The 25,748-nt window shown below is 38.3% G+C and overlaps 1 protein-coding gene across 1 annotated transcript; it reads right to left on the bottom strand.

Moving 5' to 3' along the window:
- Nucleotides 1-4,372: 4,372 nt before the first annotated feature.
- LOC141596948 (ran-binding protein M homolog) lies at nt 4,373-11,454 on the bottom strand. The gene is made up of 10 exons (XM_074417233.1): nt 10,957-11,454; nt 9,695-9,841; nt 9,425-9,511; nt 8,394-8,439; nt 7,599-7,675; nt 7,351-7,513; nt 6,807-6,875; nt 6,280-6,339; nt 5,900-5,986; nt 4,373-5,043 (listed from the first exon to the last, which is right to left on the bottom strand). The coding sequence occupies exons 1-10, from the start codon at nt 11,313-11,315 to the stop codon at nt 4,762-4,764; spliced, it is 1,377 nt and encodes a 458-aa protein (XP_074273334.1). The 5' UTR covers nt 11,316-11,454; the 3' UTR covers nt 4,373-4,761.
- Between the last annotated feature and the right edge of the window lie 14,294 nt (nt 11,455-25,748).

The following is a 25,748-nucleotide window of genomic DNA, read 5'->3' as shown; positions in this document are numbered from 1 at the left end:
GAAATGGCCTAACTCACTCAAGACCAAGAGATAAGGAAGGAGCTTTGCCGTAAGTCGCCCCCCCTATTCCCGAATCAATGGTGCACAGAAAGCCCCATAGGCAAAGTAGAACCCTATACTCCGTTGTACACGGAGGAGAGGATACTTCCTCACCCCTCATCGTCATCCTTACCGTTTCAGGTTTCTTGCTATCAAAATAATCTTTAACATAGGAACTAGGAACAAGTCTGGGCACTCTTGCTACCGCCTTGGCCATGTTCCAGCCAATAAATTTCCTAGCCTCTGTAGAGTCGGTCTCCATCGCCGTCTCAGGCTACGTCATCGGCTCCTCACCACAAATCATCCTGAAATCTTCCAAAGTCACCCAATCTAACCAAAAGACTTTTGAAACGTCGAGGTGGTTGATCAAGGAATGCACAGATCAGACACATATTGGCCCAGATTTGCTTCTTCGGAATCTCGATCAAAGCCTTACCAAAGGCTCGAATGCACTTCGGGCAACCATAGCTTTCTCCTCCGCCGTGAGCTTCTCAAAGGCGCACATCATATTTGTGTATCACAAGAGGATCACATATTGCCATCCTCCTGCAAATTCAAAGAAAAGAAGAGAAATCGTCAAGAAATCATCAAAATATAAAGTTTACAGCCTCTTTTCGGCCTCTATACAGCCATGTTCCAAGAAAGTTCAACCCGTGCCTTTGAATTTGTTTTATTGGTACACTTTAGTCATTACTTTGTTATAGATATGGATAGCTTGGTATTTGTAAGTGCATTATCATTAGCTTTGAGTTATCTATTCACAATTTGTATGATTTCCCTTCTGTATTATGTTAGTGCTTTTCTTGGGGACAAGCAAAGAGATGGTTTGGGGGAGTTTGATGAGTCGGAATTATATACATATTTCTGCCTCCCTTTAGTTGCTTTTGTGATGGTTTTCGTAGTAAATTACATTATTTATATGCCATTTACTTTAGAATGTCGATACTCCCACTATTTGGTGTTTAATGCAGGAATGATTCATTTATGGAGCAAGAGAATTAAATGGAGCACCACGGAGATGGCATGAAGGAATACATGGAGCATGGCACGGAAATCTAGAAGAATAAAGGAAAAGCAGTGAAAAAGACTACACGAAGAAAGGAGCTGACAAAAAGAGGATACTCGATCAAGTCGATGAGCACTCGATCGAGTAGGTGTGCACTCGATCGAGTCACCTATACTCGATCGAGTATACTCCACTTTGACGACTTTCCGCGCAATTTCCTAATGTCGGATTATGTTTATTATAAATACCCAATTCGTGCCCTATTATACTTTTTACGTCTTATTTTACTTAGTTACGGCTCTCTTACATCAAAACTCTCTTAGAATACTTTAGAATTAGTTTATTTACGCATTGCTTCCGGATCTACATACTTTAATTACGTTATTCATTAATCTTTCATTAGTTATTGTTAATTCAATTCCTAGTTCATACAATTAATTCATTGTTCATCTTATTTATACTTTCAATCATGTTTGCTCTCAATATTATTGTTGTTGTTATTGTTAGTATGTGTAACTAAACTCCAAATATAGGGTAAAGGGGATCTATGTTGTTAGAAGGAGGTTTAATTAATGAATTGATAGTTAAATTGCTTCTTGGTTGTTGTTCAGTTGTTGTTTAGAATGTCGTTGATTGATTACTACGAGATTGATTAATTAGTGTTACAAACTAGGATTTTCACCAACCGAGTTAAGACTAGTATAGGCTGTGATAACTAAATAGAACTGACTTAATGATAGCGACCGCATGTTAAGTTAGATCTAATGGGCATATTAGAATTGACCGATCGTATTACCTTAAACAACATAAATTGCTCTGTTAATGAATTAAATCTCACCCCTAGATAACTACCTAGTGAATCTGATCTCTAGATCTTTTAATCTTATTGAATTTGTTATTTACTTTGTTGCAAATTAGTTTTAGCAAACCAATCAAATCCTTCAAGAAAACTGTTACTTTAAGACGGACTTAAATATTAACAAACAAGAACATTTACCTTGCCTCCCTGTGGATTCGACCCTTCTTACCGTTGGCTATCTGTTAGTAGTAATATAGAATTATTTTGATATAAACGATACGATTTAAGCCTTCTCAATTACCGTACAATATATTTGCTGGTTAAGAAAATTGTTGCCGTGGTTTTGGCTAGTCTAATGTCCAACATATGGCAAAGTAGGAACAGGTGCAGGTTGGAGTACATGGTACCTATACCTGTTGTTGTTGCAAAAAGATGTCAGGACGAAGTCAGAATGAGAATCAGATGTATTGTCCCTAATTCAAAGCTTCAGAAGGTAAACAATTGGGATAAGTAGTATTTGTGTAGGGTAAAGTCTGTCATCTAAGGTTTGATCCTTAGGGAAATTGTACGGTTACCAAGTTTTTAATGATATCTTACATTTTAAAAAAAAAGTACCAATTTGTTTTTCGTCAAAAAAAATTAATTTTGAGGTTCGACTTACGGAAGAATATGATTTATTTTACTCTCTCTTTAATCCCTATCTTTAAGATTGATTAATCACATAATTTAAGTCTAATAATAACACTTGATATATAAGGTATTATGGGTGGAGAGGAGAAAAAAAAGATAAATTATGTGATTGATCATTCTTAAAGAAAGAGATTATGAAGAGGGTAAAATAAATCACATTTTCCCGTCAAGTCAAACCCCAAAGTCAACTTTTTTTTTGACAGAAAACGTTAATTAGTACTTGTTAACAAATGACATGTAAACTTTAGGTACTTTTGGACAAAAAAAATAATGTTAGATAACTGCGTGCAAAGTGGCCTAAATGTTAGGTACCTTCTGACAAAAAAAAAACTTTACTTTTAATAGTTAACGAGGAGAAATTTCATTAACCACTTAAATAATAAAATTTTTTGGTCTATTTGTCCAAATACTTGTTTTTTTTTACCAATTTGTCTAAAGAACATTTTTTATAAATTATATTCACTTTAACTTAAATGAATATGATGATTTATTTTGATGATTATGATTCATTAACTTGATAAATTTGAGTACAAATAGATTAAAATTATGAATTTGATAAGATTTTAATAAACTTGTAAATTGAGTAATTTGAAAAAGAACAAACGTAGCAACGTACTGTATGAAAATATAGGTAGTGGGTAGTTATTAATTTTATTTTTATTTTTTATTTTTATTTTTTCCCTCAATAACTACCATAAGAGTATCATGCTCCCTACTCCTACAAATTCTATTGCCACCCAAAACTTGGTTTCCCTTTATTTGCCAACATAGTTTCAAGAGACCCGTTGAATTTGGTGTGGTGGTTGCTCACCTCATTCCTTAACCTTGAGGTCAGGGGTTCGAGTAGAGTTGGCATTGGGCCGGTCCGCTTGCCGGCCCATCATGCCTTCCCCCAAAAATGGCCCGACCCAGGCACAGATATTGGGCTGGCCGTGCCATGACATGCTGTGTCGTGCCGTGCCTGGCCCACTCACCAAAACCCCCGCCGTGGCCCGCTCCTGGCACGCCCAGTTTCGTGCTCCGGTCGTTCCTGGCCCATGGGCCAATCATGCCTAGAACGTGGGCCGGCCCAATAGCCTTTGTATTTTTTTTTCTAAATACTTTTTTATTTATATAAATAATAATGAATATTAATGTTTTAAATATATATTTATTAAATATTAATGTACTTGATTAGTTGATTACTTGTATTTTTAATGTACTATAATTAATTAAATAATTAAAAATCATTATTAAAAAACGGAATTTAATTAAATAATTAAGAAACGGGCTAAATCTCGGGCTGTGTCTGGTTCGTGTCGGATCCTCCGTGCTTGGCCGTGTTATGCCTTGGCACGGGAATTCCCAAAAAACGCAACCGCGGCGCGCCTCCAACCCATTCGTGTCGTGTCGTGTCCGTGCCGCCCGCCTTAGCCCGACCCGGATTGCCATCTCTAGGTTCGATCTTTGCCCATATGAATGAAGCACTCTCTTTGGCCAGCCATTTACCTCTTCATGAGAGCACCTGCAGCAAGAAGATTATAACGCTGTTGTCGACGGTGGACACCCTAGTATACACATTAAAAAAAAAAAAAAAAAAAAAAAAAAAAAAAAAACAAACTAGTACCCCGAAATCATGGTCTTTCTTTCCACTTTTAAAAAGATGTCAGAAGTTTTCATTATAAATTTATGAAAAACAGAGAAAATTCATTTTTAATAGCTAGAAATATAAAATTAGTGACCCATTGTTGTCCATTTCTTCACTTATTTCTGTTTGGCGAGACTTATATGGTCATTTCTAAAAGCCATGGAAGTATGTAACCTATATGTATCAAGTCAATGTAATATTGTTTATCGCATTTATGACAGCTTCAATCCAAGTTCATTAGCTCTTTGTTTGGATACAAGGTGAGGGGGATGGGGGAGGGAAAAGATTCACAATTCTATACAAAAAGAAAGACACTGAAGCGAGAAGGCGGTCATTTCATTACACATTTGCCTCCTACATTCAGTCGTGAAAAATATCAGAACCCTTGAATCGATGCCAAAAAAAACAAATATCTGTTCACATATTTTGTTACAGATTTACAATGGAGCCAAGAACGGCCATGGGCATGAGACTATATACCCTCTCCGAAACTTCAAAAGCCGTCAGGCGATAGACATGAAGTCGATTTAAGAATTTCCTCATTAGTAAAACTTCCACGGGAATTTTGCTCTGAACAAAGATGATGCGTTTCTCCGGTATTCAGTGCTTGCACATCTTCCCACTTTGAAGCATTCTGTGCAGGTAAAAGGTCTCACCTTGATCCCCATTTAGAAACCGTCTTTCCAAGCAGCAGGCAGTTAGCTGCCTCAGTAACTTCTCAAGTTGAGAGTGCATACAACTCCAAGAATCCTTCGTGTTAGGATTAGTTGATAAAATCATTGCGTTTACAGTATCTGCAACAACTTCTCGTTGGGAATCTCCAAGAAGATATCCAACAGGGGACTTTGAAGGATCTTCATAGGCCAACAAAGCAACACATTCCTAACGGAAAATTGACCAATTCAAAAGGGTATAGCAATGTAAATAAGAGGTTGAGCATAACTCATCACTAAGCCTTGTTTGGTTGTAATACGCACAAGTAATGAGATTTCATTTAGGAGAAATAATAGAAACTCAAAGGAAGCGAGCGTGGGTCACAAGGAGTTGAGTATAGAAGATACATATGATTGTGTAATGAAGCTTTCATGGGTTTAAGTTGAACATAGCTCTATACATCAGCTGAACGATGTCTCATTATATTGTAACATCAATTGAATCCAACCATCTTTCCCCTTATTTGTGCCATTTCCTTACATTGTAAGTTGCAAAGCACTGAATGTTAGAACTTATAACTGTGGAAATACTTACTCTGTCCTTGACACCTTGTCATTTGTTATGTTTTTCATCTTAGGGTGTCTTAGTCATTGCAAACATTCCCTTCTAGGTAAGATCTTACCTAGCGATTGACAAAATCACTTTTTAAAAAATGTGGATTAGTGGCCCCATAAGTTCCGCAAGTTACAACTCCCATTTAAATATTGCCCAAAATCACCCCCTCTCTTCTCTCCTTAGTCTTTGTGCCAAAACCAAGTATATCAAGTGACCGGGATGGAGGGAAACTATGCTTATCATAGCCTGTCAGCTGAAAATTCATTATTTTGGTGTTACAAAGAGAATATACGCAGCATCCTCGATAATTTCAATTGAATTACTTACTGATCTTTTCTCCTAGTTCATTCTATTGGTGTTACAAAGAGAAACGCATGTGGGAGTGCATTTTACTCAAGCATAGCATAGTTTCTAAAGCTTACTCAGTAATAATTCAAAAATGTGCAGAAAATTAAGGATAAGGGGTTACCCGAACAAGCTCCTCATACTCTTCCAGCCCAAAAAATTTAGCTAACTCCACCCTTCCATATTTGACGGCACCTTCTAGCTCTCTAATCTACATAAAAAGATTGAAAATCTGATGATGCAAAATATGAAATCAAACAAAAGATAATGATGGAAACAACAGCACAACCGCAATGCCCCACCGTAGGTGAGAGCTATAAGAAGCTGAATGAATTTTATAAGCTTGAAGACACGGGGCATAGCTGTAGTCTCTTCTACAAAAGACTATCTTGCCAAAATTCAGAATTTCAGATAGGCTAGTACAGTTTCAGGGGTTTTTCAAAGCCATATAAGAACAGGCAAGAGCATTAGCATTATTATAAGAGAATGATCAGCATGGCATACCCGAACCAGTTCTATGAACTTTTGACAATGAAGCAGGAAGCAAACAGGAGACTTGTCATCCTGGAAAGAAAAAAATGTTCATCAGAAACGAAAAAAGTAGCTAGTGCAGATATTCGAATCGACCAAAATCTAGATTGTACGTAAACATTGCATGCAAAAATATGGCTGCTCTATACAGCATTTCATCTTTTTGGACAAATTTCAGCTATCAGAAGATAGCCAAAACATTATCATCTCAAGAAGCTACTAAAACTTGCCATAAAATGTCCACCAGCCTCAGCCATCGAGAGGCTAATTCAAATATAACTTCCCCAAAGATTACATACTTTTTGCCTTTTAAAGGATGAGTGGTGTAAATAAAATGAGTGGAAATGGGGCAAGTCTAACATGTAAAACCGATAAGAAGCGGGGAGAAAAACAAGAAGTAGAAAAAATAAGCCAGAAATCTTCATCTCACAACAACACGAGGAAAAACAGACAAATAAAGAGAAGCCAACACTAGAAATTTAAAAACTCCAGCATCTCACCTGAATAATCTGAGGATACAACTCATAAAGTTTACCAAATACAGCATCAATTTGCCCACTTCTGATCATCTTCATCGACAAGAAAAAACAGGTCAATGACATGTCTTAAATATCATATGTTCAGCAGAATATAAAATTTAAACATCAACAATCAATAAAAAGCAGGTTTCACAAACTAGTAGAACAGCCAAAATACAGAGAGAACAAAGATTTTGTCGCTATACAAGAAATATAGTTACTATTCATGCAAGTTATGGCAAACAGCACCTGATACTATTCGGGGTCAAGACACGACAACTCACTAATCAGATGCGTCAAGTTTGAATCCTATATAATTCCATTTCAAGTCTTATTTACAATGAAGTAAAAAGATTCATTATCAGAAATATGTCATATGAAACCAGGTCCTTTAAGAAACTACAATCGTAACAACAAAGCACGAAATCAGGATAACAATATCAAAGGGAAAGCAGTGCATAGACATTGCCCAAATGAACAAACAAGAAGCCAAACGAATGTGCAATGATTTTCTAGACAACAATACCTGACGAAGAGTCTTTCTATGGTTCAGTGCATACATGCTATCTTGCTCAACAAATCCATTTTCTTGGGGTATAGCGATAGGGGGCACAGAATTATTGTTAGCCATGTCAAAGACATTAAGTGTACCTTCATAGCCATAATGAAGAAGGTAGGACCGCACAATTCTGGTAAATCATAATCATGAATTAGGGAAATCTGTGATTCTTAAAAACAAGTAATTTCAGACCATGAATTAAGTAATCATTTTACCCATAACTAACATCCTGTGGCAGAGTGATCTTTTCAATCATGGATTGCTGCTTCAACCTTTCTTGTGCTTCATATGCCTAATAGATGATGGATGAAAGGAAATAAAATTACAAATTGAAACACTGTTAATCACAAACTGTCAGTAGAACTCTATGGACTGAATTTCGTGAAGAACCACACTGCCAGAGTGCCAGACACCCACCAGAAAAAAACTTAGTAAAACACAGCATCTTGGGAGGTTGTAGTTTTTGGTAAAGTCGCCTTCTTGGTGCTAGATCGTGTGGTCACGTTAGTGTTTTATTGACAGAGACGCTCGCAATTAAAAAAGATGTAAGTGCAGCTAAGAGCTTAGGGGTTACTAGTATTACTATCGAGGGTGATAATAAGTATGTTATTAAGTCTATTCGTGGGATAAGAAAATCCCTTGCGAAACCTCTAATGACATTGACATTAGAACAGAGCATGCTTTTTTCTCAAAAAGTTGATTGTCAGCATTGTTTTCATGAGGCTAACAAAGTAGCCGACTTCATGTGGCCAATTTAAGACATTCATGTTCTACTCTTTACCGTGGACTAGAAAGTCAACGGCTTCCACTCTCTATACTCATCCAAAAAGATGAGATAGAGATGAGATAGGTTGGTCCTATTTTAGGGGATCGGCCTATTTTTCTTTCCTTATAAAAAACAAGAGAAAAAATTAAATGACAAAGTAGCATAGACATTTTTTCCATGATTACAAAAACATAGGACAATAGGAGTATAGGACAGATTCAAGAAAGGAAAGAAAAGAACTTGCCTTGATATCGAATAGAAATGGTTCCTTCCCAAAATTGACAGTCACCCTGCACAATTGGAGAAGGTAGTATAATCCATTTAGCGTATCTGTTATATCCCATTTGTTATCAAATTTTACTTTCAACTCTCCACCCGAAATTAAACCTAGGAGTGACGGATGATAAAAAAATGTGGAGATCTGAAAATGATTGAGAAAAAGAGTTGGAAACAGATGAGCCAACATTCAAGGTTTTTCAAAACAAACTTGTGAAGGAATAAAAGGGAAAAGAACTGCCATCATTTGAACAATAACAATTCATGTGGCACAAAACTTGCGTTGCCAGGCATTACAAGGTTAGAGAATCTGTTATCCCATTTGTTATCATATTTTACTTTCAACTCTCCACCCAAAATTAAACCAAGGAGTGAAGGATGATAAAAAAAAATTGTAGAGATCTGAGAAGGATTGGGAAAAAGAGTTGGAAAAAAATGAGCCAACATTCAAGGTTTTTCAGAAAAAAACTTATGAAGGGAAGAAGGGGAAAATAACTGCCATCATTAGGCTAATAACAGATTCATGTGGCACAAAACTTACGTTGCCAGGCATTACAAGTTTAGACTTAGAGTATCTGTTATCCCAGTTGTTATCAAATTTTACTTTGAACTCTCCACCCAAAACTAAATCTAGGAGTGAAGGAAGATAAAAAAAATGTGGAGATCTGAAAAGGATTGAGAAAGAGTAGGAAATAGGTGAGCCAACATTCGAGTTTTTTCAGAACAAACTTATGAAGGGAAAAACAAAAGGGAAAAGAACTGCCATCTTTCGACCAATAACAGATTCATGTGGCACAATACTTACGTTGCCAGGCATTACAAGTTTTAGAAGTATTACTCACTTTTAAAAACAGAAATAAAATCACCCTTAGTTTGAAGAGCAATCTTCAGAATGCAAGGATAAGGAAAAAAAAAAGTAGATGGCAATGCTGAAATTGTCACTGTCTCATTCAATATAATGATTTAACAATTAAACAAAAAATTTGACAGGCATCATACTCTTCATTCTGGCTGTGAACAGCTACTGTAGGAAACAATTGACTCTTCATGTCTTTGTACACTGTTCCAACAATGACCCCATTTTTCCTGGTAAAGAAAGAATTGATTGAAGTGGAGAAAAAACAAATACTATAAAAAATGCAACAAAGTAATGAATTGCACAGCTAATAGAATGAAGGTCACAAAAGTCAGTATTTACAGTTTCAATGGAGATTGAACACTTAAACTAACTCGCCACCTACACTGAGTACAAAGTGGTATGTGTCTTACGTGAAAAAGACTTCTTGTGAAGAATAATTAATCCCACCACCAACTACATCACCCATAGTAAAGGTGGGGCCAAAAGGTTCTCCTTTTCCTTGACCGCGATAAAGTAGTCCATCATCTCCATGATAACCATAACTATTTGCTTCCCACCTGAGCGATCAAATCGAGAGAGACACAATATTGTCAGAATGTTTCTAGAGGAAGGGGCAACGAAGATTACGGCAATCACATTGGGGACTCCGGAAGGAAGTAAAGAGTTCTAAATCAAGCCAATTTCATCGATAGCACACTTTTGTGAGAGATCCACCACAGTTATCTCACTTGTTTATTTAATAACCAACACATACAGCAGTGAGTTTGACAACTATAAAATTCATAATTCTTACAAGCTCTGGAGTTTAGACTTTAGACATAAAGAATAAGCTAAAAAGTATCACGTGATCACAAGGCACTCAAACAACAATTGGTCCTAGTTTTAAAAGGCAAAAGGCGCACTGAGGTGAGGAGGATCCGAGGCGACAAAGTGCAAGGTGAAAGACGAAGACGCGTGCAATGCGCAAGTTATTTACAAAGAAATCTGTATTTTTTTAGAGTTTTGTGGAAATTTCCATTTGTTCGCTTTTAAAAAGGGTTAACATATAAAGGAGCAAACGTTAGTGATAATGGTGTTGGACTTAGGTAGATATTTGCGTTAGTTTTTAACCCAAAACAAAAGTCTGCTACATTCGTGCACAACAATCACCAACACTGCAAAACATTCAACGACATCAATTACAAATACACAGCACAAAGTATCATCTATCATGGATCCTTACGCCATTTCATCACAAATTACAAGTGATAGTTACAGTGGTAATGAGGTAGTGACGGAGTGAGGGGCTGCCCCCACCCCAAACCATGAAAAATTCAATTCTTTCGGTTAAAAATGTCAATCTTTTCCCCCAAAATTTCCTAAAATTATACTACTTCCATCCCATATTTATTGTCCTACTTGCTATTTTGGGATGATTCAAGAAATAGCGATGAAGGAGGTAATATCAAAATGGAAATAGGCCAAATAAAATTGGGATGGAGGGATTACTGACGACTATCAAAACTTCGAATCAAGACTCCGCTCCTTACCACTATCACCATGTATCAAAATCATTTCGGCATTCTCATCAAATACAACCAACAATCACGCATATTAAGTAAACTTAAGCCTAGGCATAACAATCCCCAACTTCAAAAAAGCCGATACCAAAAAAAGGAACAAGAAGACAAACCCAGGCTGGCGACGCATCTTAAAACTGTCAGTAGTGAAACCAATAGACATCTGACCTTTAGAACCGGCATTAACAACCTTCATCTCGAAGTAATACACCAATCGCTTAGCCGGAGCAGGGCGATTGGACTGCACAGCGCCGACATCGTGACCGTGCAAGTTAACGCTCGGATATCGCAACGATAATTTGTCAGTAGATACCACTAAGAATCCGCCGGAACTGTTAATAGTGTTCAATTCCGTCGGCAATGGTTCGTCGTCGGTGTCGGATTCCGGCGATGTTTGCGGCGGCGATGTGGCGGTGAGTTTTGCTTGTGAGAGGAAGTATGTTCCGATTTGTTCTTGTTGATTTGTCACCATTTTTTGGGGTGGTTGGTGATTGGAAATGGGGTCGATGAGTTTATTTGGAGTAAATTGATTGGATTGTGAATTGTGATGGTGTAACCCTAGTTTTTTGTCGGGGATTTGGGAAAGAGGTTTAGACTTTAGACTCAAGACAACTTGGTAGTTAAGTTGATACAACAAACCCGCGTCTCAACTCGTGGTACAGGGTTAAAATGTTAAACTGTCAAAATTGCTAAACGTCGCTCTTATTTTATTAAACATCGCCCCTATTTTCATTTCATTTTGACAACTTTGCCCTCTCTCTAAAAAATATTGAACACCTTTTTTTTTCGATAAGTCGGAAATGACTGATGAAAATTACGACGGCAAGCAATTCGAAAATGATTGGAATGCCGAACAACATTATCGATATTACAATGAGTATGATAGTTATGATCAAGGCGAGGGAAGCGGTTATGGTTACGATGATAACAACACGGGTAACACGGAAAAGGGAAGCGGATTTGGTTACGATAACAACAACACGGAAAATAAGGTATTAATCGAGTATTTTAATTTAAATCATGTTATTTTTTTATATGTCGATTAGCAAAAAATTTGAATTCGGGTCAGATGTATGATTCTACCCAGGCAAAAACGTGTGAAAAACACGTTTAAGCCCAGGCGGAATCGTGTAAAACACACGAAAAAGACCAGGCTTGAACGTGTGGATCACACGAAACAGACCAGGCCCAAACGTGTGATCTACACGATTCAGCCTGGCTGTTTCGTGTTTTTCACATGTTTTGGCCTAGGCATGTGCATGTTTTTCACATATTTTGGCCCAGGCCATTTCGTGTTTCCTACACGTTTAGGCCATTTTTTTAATTCGTTATTTATTTAAAATTTAGGAAAATGTTGAGGAAGCCGATGGAGACGGTGTTGATTATAGTGATAAATTTGTATTTGATTATACGTTTCACACCTTCGAAGAAGCATTTGATCATATTAATGATGTTGCTTATGGATTAGGGTTTCACTTGATAAATATAAGTATCACACGGAAAAAAGTCCTCCGTATAAAATTATTGCATGTGAGTGTAGTAAACCTTACAAAAGTAATGCGAAGGATCCCGAAAAACCGCAAATAAAGTAAAAAACGAAGATATTTAAGTGTCCATTTGCAGTAAGGGTGATAAATAGAAGTGTTGGTGGGTGGGAAGTAGTTCCTAAGTGCGGGTTTCATAATCATAATTTTGGAAAGTATCTTGAAGGTCATACACGTAGAGCAAAGTTAACCGATGAACAGAAAGAATTTATTAAGCAACATCGACAGTCTCATGTGAAACCAGGGATTGTTAGACATGCATTTACGCTTAGGTTTCTTGATCAACCGACCCCAGTTTTGAAACAAATTTACAATGAGAATGCTTGATTGAGTGCAAAGGATAGGGACGGGAGGAACAGTGTGCAATATATGTTACATCTAGCGAACGAATCTAATTATCTCAGTGAATACATGGTGGAGGGGGAATCAAAGGCTCTTACACATGTTTGGTTTGCTCATCCTGAGGGTTTAGAGATGTTAAAAGCGTGCCCGATGTTATTCTTATCGACTCTACATACAAGACGAACAAGTACAACCTTATATTGGTTCAATGTGTAGGCGTTACACCTGTTGGAAAAAGTTTTTTAATAGGTTACACGTTAATTAAGAGGGAAAGTAGTGATGGGTATATTTAGGTTCTGAGAAGGTTGGAGTCATTGTTGGGACCAGATGTGAAACCAACGGTCTTTGTCACTGATCACAGCGTGGTCTAATTTCTGCACTCCCTGAAGTATTTCGTACTTCCTATCATTTTCTGTGTCTATTTCACATTTACAATGCAGTTGAGGCCAAAGCAACAATCTTGGAAAAGAATGGTAATTTTGGGAAAGCGGTAGCACATGGCGCTTGGAAAAAAGTTATTGAAGCTAAAACGTTTGATGAATGTAAGTTGGAGTGAAATGAGCTGAAAAAGAAATATTGTAGTCATCCTGCACTTATCAGTTATCTTGAGTTGACATGGTTGTAACACCCCCATACTCCAAGTGCCTTACCAGGACCACTCAGGTATAAGGATGCCACCATCTCGGTTACCCGAGGCATGATATTCATAAGACAATAACGAAACAACTTTAAAAGTAAATAAAGTTTAAAGTGATTACATAGCAATACCAAACTGATAAAAAGAAATACAAGATCCTCAGACGGTCTACTGCTAAAACTATCAAAGCTATAAAACATCGTCGACACAAATGGAAGACTTCTAACGCCACGTGATGACTCATCCCACTATCCCATACGCATCACATCATACCGCTCAATAATCGCTCACCACCCCGAATGGATCACCACGATTTTAAAACATTTAAACGGGTCGATACTAATCACACAACACAATATATATATCAACAATAAGATAAACAGATGCAGACTAACCGTCACACACACAACCACACCAATTCCAACAATCTCAATCACCGATCGTCCACCGGACCCCCCCAGTGGGGGACCGCAGCCGTACCCACCAAATCCCCGCTCCTCATAATGAGCGATAACCCTGTCCATTAATGTGCACATCCCCTTCCGTGGCGGGTTCCACGAAGGGCGAAACTAGGGCGTGAAGCCACTCCCGCAAGTGACCTCACTCAGCCGAGGCCACGCCTCGCGAACCATAGACAACGATCACAATCACAATACAATTACTATATCAAACAATCAATCTCAACACATCAACAACCATCCCATTATGGGACTAATACTGAGTAGGAAATCCTACCTGGAACAGCAACATAATCAGACGGTCTCAACAGCTGTATAAAAAGGCCTCTTCTACAAATCCTTCTCCTATCATACATACACATAATCACTACCAATCAAGAAACATAACAAAAACCCCTAATCCCAAAATTAGGGTTTAACGAAACTTAACGAAATACTATAAACTTGGTATGTAGATCTTACCCTCGACACAAGGATTACAAAGGTATAAAGAACGATGGAATCCGACCTCTCGAGCTCCGGGATTTGTCAGTAACACGGATGAATGCGAAGAACGTAACTTGAATCTCTTTTCAATGTGATTAGGTTTGTAAAAGTGTATTATGAAAGTGACGGAAAGATTTATATATTAACCCGTGTTATTAACAAAACCCGTCGAATTATCACCCGCTAACCGAGCTACTCGATCGAGTAGCTAAGGTACTCGATCGAGTTCCCCCTTACTCGATCGAGTATCCTAGTTACTCGATCGAGTACCCAACAGGTCAGAAACTATTTTAAAACGCAACTCACCCTTACTCGACAGAGTAAGGCCTACTCGATAGAGTACCCAAAGACTCATAAATACGGAGTATTACAGTCTTCCCTCCTTAAAAAGAACTTCGTCCCCGAAGTTCAACCCATACATAAAAACAAACATACTAACTCGGTCAAGACGCAACAAAGCTACTAAGAACTCAAAACAAAACCCCAACTTACAGAACATGAAACCATGAACTCTTAACACCAACTCTACCAACTATTCCTACCTCCACACCTCGCTCACGATGTCGTATCAACTACATCATAAACTCTCCCGGCACTAATTCCATACATAACCAACTACATAAACATCAAACGGAATGTTACATTCTACCACCCTTAAAAGGAACTTCGTCCTCGAAGTTTACTCACACTCATAACCTCATCATCCAACTGTCAACACTATCGAAGTATTCTCGCATTCCTAACATTGAACTACTACAAGCACGTCCATGACCTTTTAACACTATCAACCACAACATATACAAATCCATACCTTATGCTACACCAACACTCTACTTCCAAATATACTACCATATGTACAACCATCAAAATCTCTTTTATCGCATCCTACTGCTCTTAAGATAAATGTTACGTCCTCGTAACTCACTAATACTAAATCCTAGATATATCTTTTCATTATCCTCATCACCACCGCATGTCAAAGATAACCACCTAGAACCTAAACACTCGCCATGCACATATCCAAGGCTCTCTTACTTAAACAACTCTCATACTTCACTTCACTCGTCACACCACCTAACCTATACCATAAAATCCTTAACTTAATCCAAAACTTCACTTGTTCCCTATTACCGCAACATGACACACCTCTCTATATAAACTACATAAAACTCTTATCGTCAAAAGCATAACTCACGATCCACACTTGTTACGTACACTCACACTAGATCCTCAAGTTCCTTTCTTTCATTACCGCAAGACTCATACATAACTTAACACGACACTAATTACTCAATACCCTACACTCACTTTGTCTCAACAAAGGATTATGAACCACCGCATATATCGATCATGACTATGACTACCGATGCCTCAACTTAAAACAAGATCAAAATTATCAGTAACAACTTCTCACAATCCGTGTCCCATCAACATAATGTCACTATACCATGACAACAACGAAAACATGTACAACTCTCTTTCATATCATACTCTACCCTCATTCCAAAACTTAATCGGTAAGAAACATCAATAAACAAAACGATTTGTCTATCCGTACAAAATCGAAACTCACAGGAAGCAACATCAAACAAAACAACAATTTATGTGTAACTGGTATGTACTTTCGAAACTCGAATCATAATCATCCCGCCTACTCCACCACAACCGGTGACGACATCACAATACCACCACCAACAGCCACACCGCAATGCGAAAATACCCGCATCACAACACTAGGTACCGTGCCCGGATCACCACCCGAGGCACCACAACCACATCGATAGTCATCACAACTTACACAGTCCCATAAACACTGACTCAACATAACTTCTCGGACAAGAAAAACTTACTCAAATCCACTTTACTAAATCACAATGCAACATGTTATATGAATTAAACAGATAATAATCTCATGAACATCATCCTTACCATTTCACGGAATAAACAAGTATCATCCATACACATACAATTTTAACTATCCATGCCAGATCAATCACCTTATTACCTTTTGAACCTCATTCCATTAGTATACCGTACCCAACATAAATTACAAAACAATCATATAACAACTTTATAATTATCACACCATACCACTTCTTGTGAGGTCAGAACCTCACACAAACATTTACACGTATCATAGACCCGTAATCACATCCACCTAGTCAATCCTGATCACGTAAGTTACCACTCAACAAAGTTACCTGTCGCCCGAGCTTAACTCATATGCCCCTCATAACATATTCTCCCATTCGCATATCCATCACCCCCTGCCAAATTTAACCATACTATTAGTACTCAACTACTAACACTCCCTCATATAACCACATCTTACACTCTCTCACAACCTTACATATCAACCTGGTCTCTGCAAAATTAACCGCTTCAGAATTGTTACCTTTCTAATATACCATCACCCTTAACCACTAGTCACAAACCCTAACACTACCACTGTCCGGACATCAAATCCTTACACTCATCTCTAAATATCATGATTTCTTTCCTATCTTTGGTTAACATCCCAAATAACGAACATCAAATCCATCAACAAAATTACTTCAACATTCTTCCCAATACCATTCTTAACTGTATCATCATCTAAATCTCCACCAAAATCTCATATCATGCAGGTATTCTACCAACTTCTTACTCCCTTAATTCCTCAAAACCCATGAATAATCATGTTGTCCCGAGACTCCTATGTAACCGTTAACTCAAATCCCCATGATAGTATCATACATCTTGACGATTCTTTACTTTTATATCACATAACTCCGGTCAACAGTTTTCCTAGTTTTACTCCCCTCATTCTTTTCTTTTACTCTCGACAAAATCAATTAACCATAAAACTCCTTATTACTTCTTCTTAACTCTTTAGTGTTCCGGTTGCTTTCTCATTGCTCCAAGACTCACATCCCATTATTTATATCGATATCATCTCATCCTTTCTTACCATGGATCTTCTCTTATTATGCTATCACTCACACTTGCCACTAATCTATCCATAAAATCAATGTTCACTGTTCAAACAATTGCATCTCCTTCGTACATCTCTAGAAATCAAAATTTATTTCATACCGTTAAATGCCCAAAGAAATCACATGTAGTTTCACCTCTTAATAAACCAAATCTTCCCAACTCACTCACTGTCTACAAATCCACCTCGCAACATGTCTCCATAAAGTTCACTATATACCACTATTCTCAACCCCTTTTAAAACAAACTTTCACTACATATATTCTTGACCCACTCGACTCCTAACCATCTCCCTTCATAATTCTTTACACATCTCAAGTTGCCACTATCCACATCCTTACTCTCAATCCTTTCATTCTCACGTTCTTAGACTCACATCATCCCTTGTCCATATTCACTTACTTTTACATTACTCAACATACAAACATATCACTCATCTCATCTCACAAAACATGCTCTATGTCTCTATAAACCATACCAATCTTCCTTTTATTTTTCCACTATCTATCACAACACATATAACTCATGTCCTCCAACCGAACTCCTACTCACTACAGGTGTCACTCACTACACCATAAGATTGGGTAACTTACGTATCAAGACCAACATACATATAAAACAATGCATAAAGAAGTAAAATAACATCTTTGAATTAAACATAATATGCAACGAAGTCAAAAGATAGGCATATGACCCAAAACAGGGATCGCTAGATCGAGTACAGGCCACTCGATCGAGTAAGTGACTTACTCGATCGAGTAGGTGAAGATCAGAAGCACGTAAAACAAATCACTAGTGCTACTCGATCGAGTAACTGAGGTACTCGATCGAGTGCCCCCTACTCGATCGAGTTCCAAGGCTACTCGATCGAGTATCCTACGCAATTCTCAGCATTGTCCAGTTTTCATAAAACAGTCATAACTCACTCATTTCTTGGTCGTTTTGGGCATGTGACCTATCGTTAGAATCGTAAAAGGACAAGCTATCACCTCCAATTGGAATCACATCAAATCATTTATGCATCTCAAGTTATAACAGTTTAAATACCACCTCTTTATAAACGAAAAACACAACTATTGATTTTTACTTCCCAAACGACTTAAACAACAACAAGGTAGACAAAACGACTCAGTACTCATAAAACCAGTATTGCTAATCTCATGTTACCATCTTCAAAAATCAAGCAACAACATCCATCATGTACATATATTATTTAACTCATTAGTCATGTACTAACCGCATACTTTAAATTTTATAACTTTTCGTAACACAAAACATTCTCATACATTACAAATCTTATTTCCATGTTACTAATACAACAACATTACAAATATACTTTGTCACCTAAACATATTCATAATCACAAAATTCATATTCTCATGCAATTGCTACTCCATCTTTTCCAATCAATTCATCCATTTCCAACACATTACTCATCATTCTCATACACTTTTCTAACAATTCCAACCAACATTGTAAACCAACTATCATACAACATGCTTTCAATCAACAACATACGAAATCACATCATCACCATCTTTTCTACACATTCCCTGATGTGGCTAAAGTCGTATTACCAAATCAAAGTAAAACTATCTCAGGACTAACAAGAATAGCTAGTGATAAGACAGGTATCGAATCCACAGGGAGGCGGTAAAAGCTAGTCTAAGAGTATTTAAACTGTCTAGAAGTAACCAATTTCGGGGGTTTTGTTTTGAGTTGATTCTAACAGACTAATTGCAATAAATAAAGGGTGAATAACAATATTATTAAAAGTCTAGGATTTAGGTTCACTAGGTCAATCAGTCGGGGATTATCAATCAATTACTAAATCTATCAAGTTATTTAAGGTCATAAGATCGGTCGACTCAATTATGCCCTTTAGATCGATTCTAACATGCGGTCGCTATAATTAGATACAATCTATTTGATTATCGCAGCCTATATCAATTCTAACCCGGTCGGCGATAGGATCGATTCGCTACACTAATTAATAACTCAGGCCTCAAGTTGATTAACTAGAAGAATTACAATAATCAAACAACAACTTTAATGATATCAATAGCAACTAATTGATTTTCCCTTTTAATTAACCTAGATCCCCTTCATCCTAGATGAGGGGATTAGCTACTCATAACTACGATAACAACAATGAATATGATTAAAGATGAAAGCATGATTGCAAGTATAAAACAATAATTGAAGAACATAAAACAATGATTAAATTAGTGAGGAAAGATTAGTACCATACAAAAGGAAGATTAGGGTTCTTAAGAGAGTTTTCCAAAGAATACTAAGCAAAATATAACGTAAGTTTACAATAAAACCCGAGTCTTTAATTTATAACAAAAGATTAACGTTTTAGGAAATTCCTAAATAAACCCGCTGAAAAGGATCCTCGATCGAGTCGAGGTGACTCGATCGAGGACGGCTGCTCGATCGAGTCAGCAGTGACTCGATCGAGGAACTAGCTCACAAGTTCCTTCTTCTCTTCTTTGACTTCTAGTCTTCATGATTCCTCGTTTTCCGTGCCATGCTTCGTGTATTCTTCTATGCCGTCTCCGCCATGCTAATCTTAGCTTGATCATACTCATAACGAGTCATTTCGCATCAAAACACAAAATAGCGGCAAGATTTCGACAATTCATTGAAATAAAGCATATAAATGATATAATAGGCACGAAACGGTATGTAAAACGGTATAAAGGGAGCTATAAAAGTATATATGAAAGTGATACATCAAACTCCCCAAACCAAACCTTTGCTTGTCCTCAAGCAAAGCAATCAGACCAAACAAAGAACAACAAACGTATGGTGAATGAATAACTCGAGCAAATGTCTAGGCACATACAAGACTCACCGTCCATATATATAACAAAGTAATGACCGAAGTTGTGCTAATAAAACAAATTCAAAAAGCACGGGTAATAGACTCACGCAGCTCTTACTCAAGATGTGACATGATACCGAGACTCAACCAAACACTTTTCAACCTTGCAAGACCATTTTGTCGGATTCTCGCGGTTTCACTCATGCACTCATAATGGGTGATTTATGTAAGATAGAAAGAAATAAGACACTCACTCAACTTATGAGATATGCATGCAATCTAATGTGATAAGAGATTCTCCAGCTAATACGCATTCACGAAACAGACCAAGTACATGTATCAAGGACAGAATGGTGGTAAAGTGGCATGGGTATAAAAGTGGCTTGTGCAAAAGCACGTATGGATATGTGGGGCTCAGACGGTAGTCGCAGCTCTAGGCCAATAGCCAAAACTAATAAGTAATAAATCAAACATCCAACTGGAGAAATAATCTCAACTTTGACAACATATGAGAGAAATGTAAAGGCTCTCCAAATGTGCATTAGACTCCAGTAATTACCACACACGACCTCCTAACAAAACTGAATGAAGCATACATTTTTTCTCTTCTTTTCTCTTTTGAATCTTTTCTTTTTCGAAACTTTTTCTTCTTTTTTTTTTCTCTTTTTTTTTTTTCTTTTCTTTTTCTTTTTTTCTCTTTTCTTTCTTTCGAGACTTTCATTTTTTTTCTGCTTCATAATATTCTCTTTTCAACATAAGAGGTCACACAATTGTTACAAAAAGATAGCTACTACCCACATGACAATAAAAGTCCCAACCCAACCAAAGTAGCTATAACAATAAGGACTCAAACAACTGCGACTGTCCCGAAAAAGGTAGGCAAATTCTGGAATGTTGCTAAGAAATAGGATATAAAATGGCTACATGGTTCAAACGGGCTAACAAAACTGGGTAATGTAAGGCTTATTTGAACAATGAGAATCGCCTATCCACATGTACTTAATCAAATGAACGCGCAAAAGCTAAGAAACTAATGTCACACTTATGCAGTTTGATATTACATATACCACAAGGAGACCACACTCATTAGCCTAAATAACAATGAGACCGGTTTATTATTGTTCCCGGCCTAGGAAGCTCTAAAGACCTCAGAAATTTAAGTGGTTTACCAACAAAATAAAGTCAAGTCTACTCGGCATAAGGCATATTGTGACGGTCAAGACTTGAGTAAAGAGCTTTGTTCATCATAGCTAACAGGTCAAAACAATGTACATGGACAACTAGATGAGACTCAAATGCAAAGACAAAGCAAGTTATCATCATTGCTATACAATTCACCATGACTCGACTCAAAATAAACAAAAGTAAACAAAAGACATGTTTTTGGATTTTCTAATTTTTCAATTTTTTTTGAATTTTTGATTTTTTTTTTCACACAACAATAAATAAAAGCACACTACAGAAATAAACACACTCCCCCAAACCTAAATGTCACAGTGTCCTCATTGTGACGCCTACAAAGATAGCAATCACACGTAAAAAACCAAAGAAACCTATAGGACACTACTAATAAAGGAAAGAGGGTAAAAAGAAAATGCAATAAAAATAAAAAGAAAGATAATACCAAATTGTAATGCAGTAGCCTCCCCCAAACCAGCTGGAAAGAGAGGGATGTAGTGACCAGCTGTCACTACTGGGCTCCAGAAGCATCATCAAAATCATCAATATCAGCATATAAGGACATAAGCTCAGGATCAGGAACGGCACTGCGGCCACGGCCTCTACCACGAGTGGGTCTCCGAACACGGCTGCGACCACGAGTGCCTCCAGGAGCAGCAACAGTGGAAGTAGAAGCAGCAAACTGGCCGAATGAGCCTCTCTGGGAACAAGGGATACCGGTGTCCTCCGCGAAAACAGAAGTAGGCTGAGAGGGGTGGACTGGAGTGTAGAAGGGACGGCCTAATGCACCAAACTCGGTGCTAAACTGTCCAAACTCTGTAGGAGTCACTCCGTAAAGATGAAACACACGGCTACTGTCGTCACCGGGAGTAGTGTAGTAAGAAGGTGACACACCGCCATACTGTCCCCCGTGCTAAAGTCATAGCCTCCATCTGTTCCCACATCCTCCTCTCTGTCAAAGCAGTGTTGATGCCAGTATGCATCCTCACTTCCCGTTCAACGACGGGATCAAAATGGTAACCGGGAGCATAGCCTGAAGTGGGATAGGCTGAAGGAGGTGGAGGAGGAGCGGGCTGGTAGGAACCTGGCAGATGGGTAGTGGGTGCACGACGTCTCCGGCGCCCGCCGGTGGTGGTAGTAGTACTAGACCCAGGAAAAGTAACCAAAAGATCCTCAGGAATCAGATAAGTAACGGGTGGGAGTCGCTCCACAGCCGTACTCTCCTCGAGGGGGTCAACAGTAGGCAAACGGGCGCAAGGAAGAAGCATGTACGACTCACCGCGGACCCTCCAGTAATGGTCCTTCCCATTCTTAATATCAATATAATAAATGTCATAGCGAAGGTGGTCATCATCAACAAGTGGCTCATAGTCAGCCATGGGCTCATATGGGTCATCACCCTCAAAGTCACAAACAGCCCTAGCAATTTTGGTGACAAGAGCACCACAGTCAAGGTTCCCGTACCGCCCAATCGCCCTATCAAATGCTGAGCAGACAAGAGCAGGGGGAGAGAATTGGAATGTCTCCTCCCTATAAGGATTCAAGTAACTAGCAAGTATTAAGACCTCAATAGTGGAGGTCTTGCTCTTATCACTCCGACCATACAACAAATAGCTCAAATATCTCAAAAACATACGAAGGCAAACATGTTGGACATCTAACAAAGCCATAACACTGACATCCGCATCCATGTAACCAGTAAACAATGGAAAATAACGAACGGCAGACAACCCACCAACACCATACAAGTCCCCTTCAGTATGCTTATCCAACTCCAAAATTTCGTAAATACGGCCAAAGGTTAAAGACCGTTCAACATTAAGCAAACGAAATCGATTAGGTGATCACCGGGAAATAAGTATAAGAGCTCGTAAATTCAAGAGTTAGGGCAAGGTAAGATAACTCGTGGAGCGTGAAAAGACCCTGCAACCCGATTTCATTAAACATGCCAAACATAATGTCGTCTATCTTCAAAGTGCGCAAAATTTTCCTATCAACACATCGAGTGGCACTCATAGACTTGGATAACAGATACACAAACCTGTCCTTCTGCACTTTGTCACGAAATTCGATAAACGGATAATCGTCTAAGGGAGACAAATCATCCTCTGAAGACACAACCTCCTCAGGAATTACTTCGGGTTGTTGAACCGGTGCTCTCCTTTCTCTAGTCCGCTTATTTCCTTGCCTGGAAGTCGACATTATCTACATAAGAGCAAGTAGAAAATTAAACTCCAACAATGTCGAAAAACAGGTCCCGGTTTTGGCACTCATGGGTCCGAAAAATCAATTTTTAAGACTCCAAATGACAATGAAAGCATCCAAAAACTTAGGGGAACATGAGTATGTATCAAATATGGAAGATTCCAAGCAATAGAATACAATTCTAACCAATTTAATGCAAAATTTCTACCCGGATTTTGAAGAACCCTAATTCCCAAATTAGCAAATTAGGCATGAATTTCAACAAGTAAGGGGCTAGAAAGCAAGGAAATAGCAATTGTATACTAGCAATGGAAGATTTAATACAATAAACTCAAGATTTAAGCAAGAAAAATCCAAATTTTCGAGACATACAAAGACCAAATCGCGACTCACCTTGGTAGTTTAAGCAATAGAATGGAGAAAATAAGCACAAGAGAATGATTCAATCAAGTAATAAGCAAGAAAGCACAAAGTTTAAGTGAGTTTTGATGATGATTATGATGAATAAAGAGAGAATGAGTAGTAGAGGAGGAAGGAATGCAGGAATTATGGCGATAAAGGAAGAAGGAAAGTGAAAGAAGTAGGAGCAATTAATCACAAAACCGGTATAAACAAAGCACGGAACCGGGTTTAAATTGGATCCTCGATCGAGTCGCATGTGACTCGGTCGAGGAACCAATTTCAGGAATACCCAACTCTCGTTTTAAACTTTTCTAAATTCACCACAGGTTCCTCGATCGAGTCGCAAGTGACTCGATCGAGCTGATAGGTTCCTCGATCGAGTCGCCATTGACTCGATCGAGGAAGTAGGTACAGGCTCCTTTCTTCGTCATTTGTTACTCATAACTTCAAATCCCGTCAAATTTCCTGCAAAAGACACTTGAAAGCACATCAAGTACCCTCTCCTCGTCTCTCCAAGTTCAAAGAAACATAAAAACAAAAGCAATACGTGAATTTAAATCCTAATTACAAACTAATGATTTACAAAATCCGAGCTGCCTCTCGGTAGCGCTGGTTTTTGCGGTCCCGCACGACCGTAATTCTTCATCAGTAAGAAGAATCAATGGGGAAGAGGTCAAGAGCCTCTATTACCCCCACAAAAGCACCTTCATAATAGGTCTTCAAGCGTTGTCCATTCACTTTGAAGGTCTTTCCTGTGTCAGAATGCAGTGTAACTGACCCAAATTTGTTCACATCAGTAACAGTGAACGGTCCAGACCATCTACTCTTGAATTTACCTGGAAACAAGCGCAAACGAGAGTTAAACAAAAGAACTTTCTCACCAACATGAAATTCTCTTTGCAAGATATGCTTGTCATGCCACTTCTTCGTTCGCTCCTTGTAAACTTGAGCACTATCATAGGCATGCAGTCGAAATTCATCTAGCTCATTCAACTGCATCAGACGTTTCTCACCCGCCAGTGAGGGATCCATATTCAGCTCCTTAATGGCCCACATAGCCCTATACTCAAGCTCCACAGGTAAATGACAGGACTTGCCATAGACAAGTCGGTAAGGTGAGGTGCCAATCGGCGTTTTGAAGGCAGTACGGTAAGCCCACAAAGTATCATCGAGCTTCCGACTCCAATCCTTTCTATTCTTGCTTACCACCTTTTCCAAGATCTGTTTCAGCTCTCTGTTGGAAACTTCTACTTGTCCACTGGTTTGAGGATGATAAGCCAGTCCTCTTCGGTGTGTAACGCCATACTTCTTCATGAGAGAATTGAGATGACGCTCATTGAAATGCTTGCCTCCATCACTGATCACTGCGCGAGGCACTCCAAACCGTGGAAAGATAGTCTTCTGAAACAGCTTAACAACAGATTTAGCATCACAAGTGGGGGTGGCAATTGCCTCCACCCATTTAGAAACATAATCTCTGCTACTAATATGTATTGGTTCCCAAAAGATGTAGGGAACGGCCCTTGGTAATCAATGCCCCAAACATCAAAAATCTCTACTTCGGAGATTCCAGTTTGAGGCATCTCATGCCTTTGCGAGATATTGCCAGTTCTTTGACAAGCATCACAAGAACGGACAAAGTTAGTAGCATCCTTAAGGATAGTAGGCCAATAAAAACCCGATTGCATTACCTTAGCAAATGTCCTAGAAGGACCATGATGACCACCATATGAAGAAGAGTGACAATGAGAAAGGATGGCACGTACCTCACCCTCTCGGGATACATCGTCAGTATATACCATCAAGACACTCTTGGAACAGATAGGGATCGTCCCGTAAGTACCTCTT

This window comes from Silene latifolia, chromosome 8 (assembly GCF_048544455.1).
Source record: "Silene latifolia isolate original U9 population chromosome 8, ASM4854445v1, whole genome shotgun sequence".
NCBI lineage: Eukaryota > Viridiplantae > Streptophyta > Magnoliopsida > Caryophyllales > Caryophyllaceae > Silene > Silene latifolia.
This window is presented reverse-complemented; position numbering and strand designations above follow the sequence as displayed.

Bases quoted from the DNA above. Each gene is read 5' to 3' on its own strand.
- LOC141596948 (XM_074417233.1), bottom strand. From the start codon at position 11,315: ATGGTGACAAATCAACAAGAACAAATCGGAACATACTTCCTCTCACAA. The intron at 9,512-9,694 runs GTAAGACACATA...TTTCTTTACCAG, and splicing joins TCACAAGAAGTCTTTTTCAC to GAAAAATGGGGTCATTGTTG. The intron at 5,044-5,899 runs GTAACCCCTTAT...ATTTTCCGTTAG, and splicing joins AGTATGAGGAGCTTGTTCGG to GAATGTGTTGCTTTGTTGGC.